Raw genomic sequence first — 16,532 nt, 5'->3', positions numbered from 1 at the left:
ACTAAATTTTGCATAGCTTCAGTAGCTATACAAAAGGCCAGGTGGGGCTTCGAGCAACCTGGTCTAGTGGAAGGTATCCCTGCCCATGGCAGGGGAAGTTGGAACTAGATGATCTTTAAGGTCCCTTCCAACCCAAACCATTCTATGATTCTATAAATATAGAATAAGCAAATTAGACTTTTTTCCCCCCAACTGATTTTTAGCATAAGCAGATTTTAAAGTGACATTTCACAAGTAGTTAAAGTTCTATAGGCTATAAACAAAAACCCAAAAGTAACAAAGGTTATAAAGAAATTTCTTTTGCAAAGGCCATAGCAAGAAAAAAATAATATAATTGTAATATACTTAGTTTATACTTAAGAGCATGTTTGGTAAGTTATATGGCATTATCATTTGCTTATGTGCTTCACTGGATGACAAATAACAAATCATTGTAACATAGAGTACCTTTTCTTCTTCCATGACAAACATCCTTGCCTGTAACTTGGCAGTGGCATAAAAAAAAGAAACAACAAATCAATACAGCACATGGGATTAATTTTACTCAAGCAGCTTGACAAGACAATATAGTTATATTACCCTGCATAATGTACTTCCTGTTTTTTTCTTTAACTATAGTAACTATAGAGTCACAAGCAGCAACCTTGTGAATCACAAATTATTTTTTCAAGAAAGAAAAACCTAATTACTTGTCAATTTCTGTTTTGTGTGATACGATTGTGATGCAGCATTAGTGATAAATTCTTCATCACCATGTGCAACAGTTTGAGTTCCTATGACTGTTCTCTGCAAGTTCTTTCAGCACTCATATTCGTTGATTATATATTATGGAGGAAAACCACCACAACCCTAATGTGAAAGACTGAAACACACACTTTCAAATGTTGAACAGAATAAGTTATGTGGCAGATCTTCTACCATGGTTTATGAATCTAACCTTGCAGAGGATATGCCATCTTAAAGAGGGGAAAACAAACAATCCCCAAAACCAATTAAAAGAAGCATTATTTTCTCTAGGAATTGTTGGAAAAATAAAAATGAAAAATCGCAGAAGAGTGGCTTACTGGGAAGACCTATCAAATTACAGGCATTATACTGTGTCTGGAAGAAAGAAAAAGACCTGATTTCTTTGAGCTGTATATTCTAACATTTTATATGCAACAGAAAAATATTTTAATACTAACTGATAACTAGCTATTATGCCATCATATTTTAAAATCTCACTGTCAAAGCTAGAAGGCCTTATTTTGCTACCTGTTTTTTAAAAGCTGCCATAGCTTCTTTGTTTTGTTGGTGCAATATGTCCATCTGATGCTGCAGGGTTTCCTGCTCATGCAAAAAAACAACAGTGTGTTTTAAATATTATCTTACGGCAATCCATACATACAGTATTTCAAGAAAAATCCTGATTCCTTGTAAAGTATTTTTAGAAAGACATAACTGATTAAAAACAGAACTTGAAGACTAAAGAGAGACATTTGTTAACTGGTAATCATCTTTTTGGTAGCAGCTTCTCTTTAATTCATAACAGGTAACGATTCTCACCTCTGGAATTCAGATTTGTTGTTGCTAGGACTTCTATAAGCAACTCTTACTCATCCTATCAACCTGCAGAAGCAATCCAACACCCATTGCCATCTTAAGACAGCATCTTGACATGGATCGAGGTACTTATAACATAATTTTAATTTTAATCTCTATTAAAAAAATATAATCCCATTAAAAAATAACAATCTGTTATTCTGTTTTTAGTTACATTTTAGTCATTTAAAAAACTACACGAAAGAGCTGAAGGAGGGCAGAAAAGACTAAGTGTTTTTATCATCCTACTGCCTGGCTTTACTCTCATCCATACAAACAAGAAAATGAGTTAAAAGACGTAGTATTATTTTTATTTTTGTTATTTCATATCATAATCTCATAGACTAATACTACACTCTGCAAGTTGGAAATCTTTGACATCTTTAAGCATGTTCCTATACAAGATAGGAACCCTCCCCTCCAATCGAGGTGAAGTAATATAGAAGATATGTTTGTAAGATCAGTTTTTACATTCTAGACACTAAAAAAGTATTAGGTAAAGGTAGTCAAGAGGCTCTGTCCTTGAACAGCTATGTCAAAATATAGATCGGTATTTAGCTAAGGAATATTAGTGTGAAGTACGAAATGATTAAGTAATGACTGCACAAAAATAAATATAAATTGAGACTGTTAAGAAGAATGACTGAGAGAAAATAAATTGATCATTTGTTTCACACACGATAAGCCCAATTTCTTCTTCTGCCTCAATTGAGAAATTGAGTTTTTCAGACATAAAGCCCATTCCAAAATTGCTACTTTCTCCAGCAAATTGGTGTTGCTTTCGAGTTCCACAAGTGAGAGCTGTTGCCCTTAGATACCTCCACAGATTTTTGTCTTGTAAGGTGTTTTATATTCATGTACATACTCATTAATTCATCGTAAGATAAGTAGAGAAAGTTTTGATTTGCATCTAACAAACAATACATACTACTTGAAGAAATATTCAAAAATGTGAAAACAAAAGTCTTGGGGAATGTTTTCTTCAAGTTGTCTGTCACTTATTAGAACTGTGTTCAAAGACACAGGTTCTCCAGTGGGTAAAGAGCATACCAAGTATGCTAGAGAGCCAGAAATAGTACTGCAGTGACAGCAAATCAACTATTCTCAGTGGAGTATTCATACTCCCCACAGGAATAAAATTTTATATCTACAGTATTGTCAAATTAAGGTGACACTTCTTTAGATTATAGGAATTCAAGCCAGTATTTTATAATCATTTATATAGATATAAGTTTGTTTTCACAAAATAGTAATCCTTCATACAATTTTGTCATTGACATAATTGATAGCTGGAAAAAAGCGTTACTGAGGCCTTCATAATATACCACAGTCTTCCTTGTACTGTATATTCAAGTGACGTATTTTATTCTAAAAAGGAGATGGGAAGTTTCTAAAAATATTAATTTCCTAACAGGCCTCACAGCCGAGACTATTAAATAAAATGATTATATATAACTTTCTCAGAAATTCAGTTTTGGAATAAATTTTCCATACATGCCATGTATGTGTGGTGCAGGGAGAGTGAAGAACAAACTTACTTTTTAAAAATATAAGCAAAATCACCTTTGATATTATAATGTTATAGTAAGTATACTCATTAGATTTAAAGGAATATTTTCACCAGTTATTCTGTTTTCCCTACTCTAGCATATTTTTTGAGAGCAGCAACAGTATTCATAAAATGTAAACAAAGATTTGCTTTAAAATTGTAATATTAAACTAGAAACTTAGCTCAAGTCATGTCTTTATTTTAAACTAGTTTACTAAATTCAAGGTAAAATATATACTGAATCACAGAAACATTGACTGTAAGGGACACCTCTAAAGAAAAAAAAAAAAGTATAACAGAACCTTTGATAAGCCAGGGGAAGCTGTCTACTTACTGAACTACTATTGAGGGCAATATGATTCTGCATTCAGAAACCATCAGGTCACAAATTCAATTTAAATGCCATACTTAGCATTTTCATCTTACTGGAATCTCCAGAATTGGAAACTTGTATTAGTTTGTTTCTTTGAAGTTCCAGAGCTCTGTATATGCTCATACGAATTTCCTAAAATCTACAACTCATTGTTTACATTAGGTTTGCCATGTGCCAATGTTAAATGCAAAGTGCGGGGGGCGGGGGAGAAAAAAAAAAAGAGTTCACCTAACTGCTTGCAAGTCCCATCTTTTTATTAATGGTAAATTAAATTGCTGTTAAGGTCTCAGAATAAATGGAAATCATCCCTTTTGAACCCAGATTATTAAGAACTGCAATGCTAGGTTAAGAAAAGCAAAGAAGGGTTACAAATTGAAAGCACTGTTGCTTTTACAAATATAAAATGTTTCCTGTTTCTGTGTGTACATATATATCTTTCAGAAAAAAAAATCACACAGTTAGGATTATTAATTTAAGATGGTTAGGATGAACTCTAAGATGAAATAGTCTTCCTTTACTACTAAGATGTTAAATATCCCAAGATCAAGGATAGACCTGAAATTATTGTTTCTTCTGTGATCGTAAAATATACAGAGTGAAGCCTTTTATCTTGTGACCTAGTGACAGGGGTCATAGGTTTGATTGTATTAGAGAAGGGAATGGATTTCCTATGAAAGCATAACCTCAGGAGCCCTAACCCTAAGAAGAATGTTAGACTTATTTTACTGCAAACTTCATTCTGAGTGTTTAAAAGCTGACAAACCACTTTTGAGTATGTCTAACACATAAGCTTCTGCATAAAATAATTTTTTGGAAAAATTGCCACCTCCAAAACATTGCAAAGTGAAGTTGTTTGTACAACTGCACTAGTACTTGCACTTGCCAAAGCCCAGCGTAATACAGAGAAGCTGATGCGTAGCTTCCCCCACACCAACGTGTCAACATGCCTCATGTTAAGCTAAATGTCTTACTGCTTTAATATTTACATCCCTTTTGACTGAAGATTTCCAGTCATGTCAAATATTATGACGGTACTCTTTTGTTAATCAGACTTCTAGATTGGGCACAATCCAAATCAGTATAAAAGCTACAGAAGTTCATGGCTAGACAATAAACTACTGGCTACCACATTCTACTATTAGAAATTACAATAGCCTTAAAAAGGGGAATTGTACCAAATCACAATCCATATAAATATTATATTAAAATTAAATCCCAGCAGTTAAAACACTAAAGCCATGTCGTAAAGTTACCTTCTGCCATTCAAGTTCCTGTTTCTCTACAATGATTTTACTGATTTGATCTTCATAATTAATCTCTGTTTCCTAGTTAAAGAAAACCAAACATATTTTAGACAGTACCTGCAAATCAAACACCAACATAAATTGTGTATTCATACTTTTCTTCCTTTACAGTCCAGTACACAGAATAGTATGTGCCTACAAACCACACAGCAAAAAAGGCAACAAAAGCTCTCTGGATGTGGTAAAATAGCAGATTAGTTCAGCTGTTTTCATCAGAAAATTTGCAGAATAAGTAATTTAGATTGAAATGCATAGCAGAAGATTAGAGCTAGGATTATAGCTCTCCTAATTAGCAGTAACAGTTCCCTCTTCATACGTATTGTCTTCTGCATCTTGCAACAAAACCAGGCTCAAAGGGAATAAACCAGACTTGACTTCACAGTTGAAAAATGATTGAGAATTCTGATGAACTGAGTCAAAATACTGAGATTAAGAGAAATTCAGCAAGCTGCAATAAGTGCTTCAAGAACCAATGGTTAGTCAATGATACATATAATCACGGTTAAATGAGTCAGAATCTTTGGGACATCTTAATTATTCAACTCAAAGCATTTGAATCTTCATTCTTTTTGACATGTCCCAGAACAACTGAAAAGTTTGTGTCAGTGATTACTTCTGTTATTATGAAAAAAAGTGAAATATTTATCATAACCTTTTGTGCCAAGAAGCCTTCTGACCTACCAGATGAAAGTACAAAGTTAAACGGAAGTCATGGATAATCAACAAGTATTTTCGATAAGATGAGCTACCAGAAAATCTTAGAAGAACATTACTAAAGTCTAAAGTTTCCTTCACAGTCCAGAACATGTACTAGTAACAGGAAGGTGCATCACATCTCCTGTTCTTGCAGGAGCGCTTCGTCAAGAATCAAACTATTTCCGTGATAATAAATGAGACTTACCTGCTGATAATCACAGTTGTTAAAAATTTATGGGAATTTTCCTGAAACATTCTGGTATTAAAGTCAAATTTTCCTAACTGGAATCAGCTTCCCCTTGAGTCAAATTTTTATGAGCACTGGCCTTCCTTTACAAATACAATACTCAAAAAAGGAAGAACAACAGGTTCCCCTATCAAACAGTCATGACATCTTGCAAAAATAGTATTTAGGCTTTTGATGCATGTCATAAGCAATTCACCACTGTCCTGCTACTGCAAATGGTCAAAATAATGAATATCCTTTAAAGACCTGGAGAGCTACACTAATGTGTTGCTCTGAGCTTCAAAAAAGTTAATTTCTTGCCTTTTTGCTGCACGCTGATGATCACCTTGAAAAAGCGACCACTTTAAGGTTAAGATTCTCTTCAATTAATTGGTGCACTAGAAACATGTATTGAGGTCTTGTGTTGGACACACTCCAACAAGGGCCAAACTGACTGTATGAGGGTAAAAGAGTACTCCCAATACTTGAACTGTGTTCTCTGAATTACTGTATTTTGATATATTATGTGCACCTTTACGCTTTTTTGAGTTCGACTTCCCCGCTCCAGTTTAAAACCTGCATTCTAAATGGATGAAAAAATAAGCACTCTTGGAATGACTCACACCTCAACAGCCCAGACTACTACAAAAGAAAGGACTATAATCCTCAGGGAAACAGTGACAAAAAAGTGCCATTTATGGATCTCTCTAGTAATAAATTAAAAGCAGGCCTCAAAAAGATTATTTTCTTGATACTGGGTTTTAAGTAAAATTCTACTGAACTGCAATACCATGAATGACTATTACTTATAATGAAATAAAAAAAAAAAAATCAAAAAAAAAAATCACCTCTGGATGAAGTAATAAATTTTCTGAAACAGTGAAAGAGCAAACTGAGGTTCTTCCTCCTTCCACAGTGAAGCAGATAATACAAATGTTTTGGCTACAAAGAATGAAGTATGCTGCATCTTTAAGAAATGCAATTCTTTCCTAAACCCAGTACAAATGAGGGTTCCAAGTTTTTGACATAAGGATATTTACAACGCTTCACCAATTTGTGCAAAACTGTTTTCAAGAAGATTTTGCAACCCTTTCTCACTTGGTATAACATTTGTTCTATAGTCCCACTGTACTATCAATAGAAATAAAACGGCAAAGTATGTCCCAAGGTGATTTAAAATATGTTTTTGACATTACCATCTTTTATAGGTTTAAGGGTCAAAACTGACTTCCTTGATTAACAGGCAGTTTACAGGCACATGTGTGGATAGAAATAACACACACTTCTATCCACAGGAGGCTACCCCTAAGCATTTCAAGAGTTACTTGCAGGATCTAAAACTAAAGCTCAACACTCATGTGAATTTTTATATATAAAATATTGAACATACATTTAAAATTAAAATTTCGCTCACAGAGAACTAAAGTTCTTTAGCTCTTGCTTCTCTGATATGTACCAGCAGAATATAGATGGAGTAGAGACCTAAAGATTTCATATGCCTCAAGGTAAAAAAAAAAAAAAAAAAAAAAGGGAAAGAGAGAATTGAAAAGATTATCAATGCTTCCCAGTTCTGCCTTAACAAATAGTACTTCAGAGTTGCAATGAATTTGTTTTCTGATACTAATCTATAAGTACTGAAAGAAAAAGACATCCCCCTAAGTTCCCTGGAGTGATAAAAACAAATAAGGTTGACTTACAGCTTCTTAGAGAAGTGTAATCTTAAGCAATTTATGTCATTAAGCAACAAATGCTATTAAAATGATATATTATTAGTAAAAGTCTTGTTCAAAATTGTAAGAAGTAAGGATTATAAAATCTGACCCTTAAACACACCATGTAAATTATTCCTAAACTAATCAAAATGCACTGCAGTAGTATTCTTCCATAACTCCAGACTGCCACCCCCCTGTGCAGGCACTAGCATATGTAAAGGTATTTCAGAGACAAAACCAGAATTTTCATCCAGTGCACAACCTACACAGGGAGAAGGAGGTTGCCAGTTATCCCATGGATCAAATCTAGCCTCAGGGAACCCAAGAATCTGTACCGGTACAACACAAGCAACAGTAACATGTTGCCACAGGAAATGTACCATGGATTTAGATCAACATAATGGACAGTAAACCTGCCCCCAGAATACTTGAAGTGCCTGCACATTTGAGTCCTAATATGCTTTTTGATAACATGCTAGCGAATTTTTCAAGTATATATTTTGAAAACATGCAAAGTAGTCACAGTGATTACTGCATTTCTTCAGCTTCTATGCATATAACTGTCTCTCCTTTTCTTTGTAGACTCATCTAGTTTGGTGTATTTGTCATAAGTCAAAAGCTCAAGTTTAGAGCATTTACAAAACAAACTTCAAACTGCAACTAGCATCAGAAAAGAAATACAGCTATGAAGGTAAAGTGGTAACAGAGAGAAAAAAGCTTAACATATGCTCTGTGATTCTGACCTCACCAAAATTTATGGCAAATATATCACTAATTTCAATGGTTGTTGGAGATCAACAAGTATCTATCCATATTAAACTTACCATGAAATAAAAGGAAAATAATCTTTTAAAGGGGAACAACATAGCAGATACTAGCATTACAAATTCTTCACAAAGAAAACTTCAATTCACATAGACTGGGCTTACCAAAATGCAACAGCTACCTAAATGAAACCCAGCCTTTGGGGTATATAAAAAGCAGCACATATACCATTTCAATTTTAAAATGTGTAAGTATTTTAAATCCTAATGAAGACACCGAAAATACAGAAATAGATTTTTGTGCAGGTACTTGGTTTAAAATTTCACACTTGTTCTAAGAAACAGCATGTTAAAATTTAAGACATTTGTAATTGTTAATTGCCACACCCATACCAAACACTTTACATTTAACTAATTAAATACAATAATACAAGCTTGAAAACTGCATTAAATTCCATTTTAATTGAGCCCTTTGCTTTGAATACTAAAGAGGATAAGAACCAAAGTTCTAAGTGAACAACACTTCTCCCACTGACTCCAAAATTATAAAGGAAAATCTCGAAGCTATCAAAAACGTGTACATATGTAACTACTGTTGAAAAAAACCACCAAAACCATCATAAATACTTAAACTGAGAATGACAATTACATGATGAAAGTGTTCTCATGTGAAATCACTAACAATTATAAGCCTTATCCATCAATTTTACTTCTTTCAAAGGACATTTATAGTTTACCCAATTTGAATCGAAAGCTTTTAAAACTTGTGTGAAGCTTTTTTTTTTTGAAGTTCCACCAGCTGTTTAATAAGACAAAAACATTTTTGTTATATTTAGGAGAATAATATTGTATATAACTTTGATGGGGTATCAAAAACCCACAAAACCTTAAAAGTGTTCCTTTTTTTATTATATGCCTTAGGACTACATGGATTTAAGTGTTTTTATAAAAAAGACCACCATAACAATAAAAGAGGAGTAATTTGATGGTTTATTTACTTGTTATAACCTTTAGAAAGTGTCAAGCCTTCTTTAAAGTGTTTGCTTCAGGCTGTAGTTTTACAAGATGGGCTGTGGATTGGTCAAGCCCCCTCGATTCTTGACCCTGAACAGATTTAGGAACAGAGTACAGCTGGCTCACGTCCAGGCAGCCAAAACTGCTGCTAGGTACTTTTATTATCTTTTTTGAACTCATAATCTACCTCCTACAAAATTGCACATCCAATTTCTCATGCAGGTCAATCAAATAGTACTCAGAAACTACAGTTTCTGATTGTTTCGTACTATAATTAGAATAACCTTCATGAACTAAACAGTCCGGTATAACTTTTAGTAGACCACATGGATATCCTTCTTAAGTTTTGTTCCCGGGACAAATGTTAAATGGAGAGAAAATATTTATAACAGCTTTATTCTAACTTTAGTTCCTGACACAACATCTTTGGATCTTAATAGTTATGACAGGTAACGACTTTCCTTTTTCAGAAGCAGAGATGTATACCAACCACTTCTTCCTTTGGAAATCTTTCATTGCTCTGTCCTTGATTCCACTGCATAGGCTGCAATTGCTCTGTATTTAAATAAAACTCAGCTATCGAAACATGTTCCTTTATGTGTTTGCATTGATATTTACAATGCTCTTCTCTCCAAGTAATCACTTCCTAATCAAAAGCCACATTATTTACTAACACAGAAATCATAAGCTAACACACTGCTTACTGACTTGAATAACAATGTTGTGTGTGTCACAGTCATGAGATCCATAAACTTCAATATTGCTTATTCTTTTATATCCACATACACACTTTTTTTTCTTTTTTAAATATTCAGCTTTCCTTGTTTCCATCATCTTGCTAAAAAGTACCCTAATTTACATTTAGGCAGAAAATCCAGATATAAGACTGCTAGAAGTTTTTGTTCTGTTTCCCTGCAGCCTGTGTTAGTGGTATCCTGTTTGCTGACTTCTAGGTAACAAAAAAAAAAAAAAACCCCACCAAAAAAACCAACAAAAAAGCCACCCACATTTCTATTCTGTGTTATTTTATCATTGTTTCTCCCCCCTGCTCTTAATTTCCTCTTTTTATTCCATCCTTTAAGAGAATCAAGTTCTTCACCATTCTTACTGTTTGTTAGCAGTTAGAATTGTTCCTTGCAATAAACCTCACTAAATCTTGCATTTCCCTAGCATACTCTTTGTTTCGAGAAAACATTTGTCTTACTTTCTGCAATAGTAATTGCCCTCATGAATAGAAACTTCAAAATAGAGTATTAAAACTTTCCTTTCTTTCATGATTCTATACTTACCCTGTGCAACAGCCTGAAAATAACTTAAAACCAAGCTCTTTTTAAGTAAAAAAAAAAAGAAAATATTTATTTACGCAACAGTTTCATTCAACCTCACATTTTTGGTTGCTGCAGAATTATTGTTTCCACACAGCTACCTGTATAGCTACAGCAGGTGCCTCTGGTGCCCTTTTTAATTTCTCTGCTATTCCACACATCTGAAGGTGGTGGTTCTCCCGCAGAACATGCCTCCAACAAGGTTTAGCTTTACGTGTCTTGTAATGTTTCTGGGGTTTTTTTACGTCTGGATAGTCAACCAATATGACTGTTATGACCATAACTGGCATGTCCACCAATATACCATTAATAACTCAGGTTTAGTCCTTCTGCTTTGCTCCTTCATCTGGTAACTAAGTTCATGGTTTCATCAAATTTCTTCATTTAATATCTCAAAAAACAATTTGCCTTTTGGGCCTAAGTGACATTTCCAAATACTAACCTTATAATGCAACTTTCAATTTTCATCTCAATACTGAGCTCCACTTGCCCATCTTATCTGTGAAACACTGCTAAATAGATGAGTTAGCTCTGCACAATTTTGTACCTCTCTCCCGTTCTGGAGCAGACTAGCCCTGGAATCCAGGGCTACCATGTGCTATACAGTGCTACACTGTGCCGTGCAAATCCTTCACAGTTGCCAGAAAGCAGAAGTACATTTTGGCAATGGAAGAGAGTAGTTAAGAGTGAGCAAAGCTCCTTCCTGTTCTCCCTGTAAGAAAACCTAGAAATAGGCCACTGTGCTGAAGAACTTGGAGTAGGCTAGCCAAAGCCATAGCAAAGATAAAGTAAGAGGAATTGAGATAAACTTGTTCAAATCTATCTGAAAGGAAAAGCACATACAACTCTGCAGCAGTAGGGTAAGCTACTGCTTCTGAGAACAGCAACCAGAAAAAACCATTCAAGCTGAGATGTTGTGAAAGCCATAATATCTGCATCATGACAACAGACATGATTCAGGATTTGCCTCTTTTAGCAAATAAGTAAGAAAATACAAGAAGGACATTTACTTTCTCATTGACTGCTTACTGGCCATCAGCATGAAAGTGGGTAAGCACAAAAAGGTCTAATTTATATAAAAACAGAAGAAGGCAGAACAAAAGACAGAAAGGGACAGAAACTAGAAAAAACAGGGAAAAGGAAGATGAGAAAAAGAGCATTAGGGGCAGGGAAGGAGACTAGAATCAATAACAGCAAAATGATAGCACCAACTAGCCTCTAAGGAATATTCCTGTCCACAACATGGAACTGATTCCAGAAGTCTTGAGACCCCGCATTCCTATGCTGTGAGCACAGGTAGGAAATTGCTGTGAGCACAGGTAGGAAATTTCCTGGCAAATCAGACATCTCATCCCCACTTCTGGTGGCTGATTCTAATACCACCTGCTATGTCAACATATACCTTTGGATCAAGCAAAGGAGAAGTTTTATACAGTGCTTGATGGTAAATAGTAGGATGATAAATACCAGTAACAAGTCAATATGGCTTCAATTGACAAAATTCAGGGGTGGGGGAGGGATCCAGGATTCTAAAAGAAAATATTTAAAGAATCCTATATTAAAATATTCATTTGAACATAGAAAATGTTTTTAGGGGTAAACTCAATGCCCTTTGCAACGCTAATGTTCTTTACCGTAAAAGAACACCAGGTTGTATTAAAGAAAAATTACCTTGTAAAAAATGTGAGACAATTTGACAGCTGGAAAAACCACGTCTTAAAAAGTAATTTAGTTAAAAGATAAGCACTACCAAGTTATATCTATATCATAACTGCCCAAAGAGAGAAGAGCAAAATTTATTCTTTGTAATTTTTACTAAACAGAAGAGTATAAAATCTAATAAGCTCAAGGCACAAATGACAGAGTCTGTAGTATTAGCCAGACTTAACACCAGAAAGAGCCTCAACAGGTGCTTGTTTTCAGGTATGGAAACAGGCCACTGAAACTTACCCTTTGCACCAAAGAAAAACATTAGTAAAATTTTAAAAATCATCACTAAGATTTATCTTTCTTGTGTTCAGCTAATCATCACCTACACTGCTTCAACTGCTACTAAAAACACCCATATCCCCAGGGTATTAAAATACATTTCTACAGAATTAAGGAAGAGTTTCCTTAATGTCTTATGTTTACATGCTTTTCTGGCTGAGGATGTTTTTTTGTATCGAGGTCAAGAAAGAAAATAATTCAATACACAACATATGTGCTTTCTTGTCCTTGTAAACATTATCCTTAAACCTAATGTTGGTTGTCCTATATGCATTGTACTTCAGAAAGCATTAAAGACTTCCAATTGACCTACTATGCTGCAACTTTATACTGTCAAAATCAATTATATTTCTCTCTTATGAAAAGGATCATCTCTTATTACTCAACAAAATGAAGTTGGCTGATTGCAAAGCAGGGCTGACAGACTTTGGAACAAAGTGAATGGGATATCCACCACAAAAGAATCACTGGGCTGATCGGTGCTTGATGAGTGTGAAAGCTAAACTGGCAAAAAAATAGAAGGACATTCAAACTATTGGAGTGTGAAGTAATCCCTGGGGGCAGGGGAAAGAGTAATATCATTTTTTGTAGCTTTTAATTACATACATATTCATATTAAGTTAATTTATATTAGAACAAAGACTCTGTGAACAGCCAAAAGAATAAAGTGAAGCTGTATCAAGTATAATAGTTTAAGCAATATATTCTCCAGAATAAACATGCACAGCTACCATTAATTGGTATTTAATCTGTAAAATAGCAGAACAGTCACTTATTATCAGCAACTCCTCGAAATTATTTTTGAGAGTTTAACTACAGCTATATGCTTAACCAAGAAAAGTGAAAAACAGATAGATGAACTCAGTGCATTTATTTATATCAGCATATTCAGAAAAATGAATTTTCTTCTTTAAAATAGTATCTTATGGTATCAAGTACAGATTGTATCAAGTCTCTCAAAATAGTTTAATATTTAATTAAGAGTTTAATTTTTATCTGTCTAGCTTTGCACAGATAATTTCATCTGCAAATTAATTTTTATTAATTTGAATTTATACTACTGTACAACCAGCCATTCAAGGCAGTTCATTGAACTCAAAATACATGATAGTTCCTGCCCTGAAAAGACTCCTGTCTAAGTGACAAGCAAGACCAACAATGGGAAGAGAAACAGAAGCAAACCAAGGTAAAATATCTCATTTAAGGTCAAGCCACAGGTCAAAGACAAAATTGAGAGGAAAATCCACTATACTGGTTATACTGCCTTCATCAGCCTATCAGTCTACTGTGAGCCTCACAAGCAACTTGTAAAGGAAGTGGCAAAAGTAGTAAGAAACCAGCAGAACTTTTACTTCACTTTCTTATGCAGCAGTTTTGTGGGTTTTTGTTTTGTTTTGGTTTTTTTATGGCAGTTATTCTTTTGTTTATGGTTTTTAAAGAGAGGATTATAGCATTTAACTTAGATCAAAATAAGCACAAATCAAGCATGTCATCAATACTAATATTTTAAAAGTAATAATACACATCTTTTGAACAGGTCAAATTCATCAAATGCAGAAAGATATACTTTAGGTCTTTCAAAAAAACCAACAGTTCAGAAACACTAAGGGGAGAAATAGAAACAAATGTTTACAGACATACAACTGAAAAAGTAACCACAGAAAAACATAACTGAAAAATTAACCACAGAAAAAATATAGCTGCCTTCAACAGTGCAGAAACAATTTTACCTTAGTACTACAAGATGATTCAACTCGTATTTCAAACACAAAACACACACCCCACCCACAATACTCAATATGTTATTATTGTAGAGCTCTAGCTTAATAGTTTAGCAATTTAAAAATGGTGAAATAAAGCAGATTTGGTTATCACAGTAGCTCTTTTCCCTTTTAGGCAATTCTAAAAAGCACAAGTAAACAGACAAAAATAAGTCAAAATCACTGCTTTTCTGGCAAATAGTAAATCCATCTATGAAATGAGAAAGACTTATGGACTTGGCAATGACTTGGATTCTCTTTCTTTCCTCTTCATATTAAAGGCTGTTCTTAAAGAGAGGAACTACAATGAAATACAAAAATTTAATGTAGATCATTTTTGTCTATAGCCTGGTGATCAACTGTAGCAACATTGTACATTATTACAGGAAAGCCAAATTCATTGCCATGCAACCCTGTTGTCTTTGTGCTGCCTGCACAGAAATTTCTAATACAGACACTGCCTAAACCCATGACATTTTTAAACAAAATCCTGGTTGGTGAATTACTTAAAAAAATGCTGCTTAAGTGTGTGTAAACTTCATGATGTATTTTATGATTACATACAGGGAGACAGAAATAAGACAAAGAAACACTAAAAAACAATATAAACACATTTACCCTTCTTATACGCAATTCTTCTATTGTCTCCAATAAACTTGTTTTAAAGTCTAAGAGTCGAATGGAAAGTAATGTCTCTGATGGACTTTGAAGACTTGAGTCAAGTGCCTGTGTTTTAAAGTCTGCATCCATTCTTCAAACTTGTTTCTGCAAAATAAAAATGTGTATTTTCTCTCCAGTTTATCTTTAAGAGAATATTCAAACTGCAAAATTTGCAAATATGGAAGCAAATTCTTTTTGCAAAGAGTAAAACTACTAGTTATAGCCATCATGCAACGAATAGTATTTTCATTTTAAATTACTGTGCGATATTGTAATAGAAAACAAACAGCTTTATCATTAATTCACCACATTAATTTGTTTTTCCTCTTTTTTTGGCTTGGTTTTAGTTTTAAATAAAGACTGTGATGAGCATGAAAAAGGTAGTAGTACAGGGTTTTTTTCCACAGCTACTGCCCTGCACTGGCATGAAGGTACTGCACGTAACACATCAGGCCATGAAAAAGTAATTACCTACCTTCAAGATTTCAAAAATCACAAGACAGGCTCAATTTTAAAGGAGACCTTCAGACTGGCTTGAAATTATTAACTAAAGGTTCATTCACAGTTTCTGCTTCTGAATTTTAACAACAAAAACTTTTTGGTTCTGTTCCCACAAGATCAAGTATCAAAATGTTGTACTCTAAGCTAGCTACATTAACTGTTGTCAAGGTAATGAGTTATGCTAACATAAACCCCATGTGTCTCTGTAGGGACAAAGCATGTTCATTAGTAACATCAGAGATGACTACAACACTTAGCATTTGTTTTATAAAAAGATAACAACTGTACGTATTTCAGATGTACTTCCCAGATCATATTTTTTTTAATACTTGAAACTGAATTTCCACCAGTCCACTAGAATACATAATGCTATTCCTTCCCAGAAACACCCCATGCATGTTTCTAGACTAAGAATTAAAGAGGTAGGGGTAGAGCACAGGAGTTATGACTGACCTGGCCATGCCGCAGAACCCTTAGGAAGGAATTCCTGCAGGAAGAACAGAGACCTGGTCTGTATCACAGGGCCATAACAACTACAAATCAGGGCTCACCACTTTTTTCTGCTGTTGTCTAAATAAAACCCTAACATAGATCAAATTAAAGCTGCTTGGTCATGGTTAATAGATTGATTCCCTGGCCAGCTGCCCCACCACAAAAGTTATTCTAAGTTACTGAAATAATGGTTTTGCTAAAAACAGAAAAATCAGGCTCATTTTTGTCTTCCATTTTAAAACATATGACTAATACTGAACTGTTCAATACGAAATACTTATATAAGTTCTGTTGCCAGTGTCAAAATGTGTATGTTTGAAGGACTTCTGAAGAGGCAGTGAATAAATGTCTGAATAAGAACCATGTACAAACATGTACCACTTCAGGCAACCAATCTGTTCTGTCAATGTGCCAACATCAATCAGGCACTGTGCAGCCAATCTGCATACATTTTAGACGCAGTTTAGGCCTAGGCTGTTTGGTGGGTTTTGTTTGTTTTGGTTTTGTTGGGGTTTTTTGGTTGTTGGGTTTGGGTTTTTTGTTTGTTTGTTTTTGTTTTGTTTTTAAAGTAAAGCATTAAGATAAA

General features: G+C 34.2%; 1 protein-coding gene across 1 annotated transcript in view; it reads right to left on the bottom strand.

Annotated features, from left to right (window-relative positions):
- The window catches only part of CCDC73 (coiled-coil domain containing 73), a 56,240-nt gene extending 41,197 nt beyond the window's left edge, over nucleotides 1–15,043 (bottom strand). Inside the window, exons 1-4 of the mRNA XM_069803980.1 lie at nucleotides 14,912–15,043; nucleotides 4,757–4,828; nucleotides 1,255–1,326; nucleotides 448–483 (exon numbers count right to left, since the gene is read on the bottom strand). Of these exons, the coding sequence (XP_069660081.1) occupies nucleotides 448–483; nucleotides 1,255–1,326; nucleotides 4,757–4,828; nucleotides 14,912–15,043 (312 nt within the window). The remainder of the gene's footprint in view (nucleotides 1–447; nucleotides 484–1,254; nucleotides 1,327–4,756; nucleotides 4,829–14,911) is intronic.
- Between the last annotated feature and the right edge of the window lie 1,489 nt (nucleotides 15,044–16,532).

This window comes from Haliaeetus albicilla, chromosome 16 (assembly GCF_947461875.1).
Source record: "Haliaeetus albicilla chromosome 16, bHalAlb1.1, whole genome shotgun sequence".
Taxonomy (NCBI): Eukaryota; Metazoa; Chordata; class Aves; order Accipitriformes; family Accipitridae; genus Haliaeetus; species Haliaeetus albicilla.
Note: the sequence above shows the minus strand (reverse complement) of the source record. Positions and strands in the feature narration are given on the sequence as shown.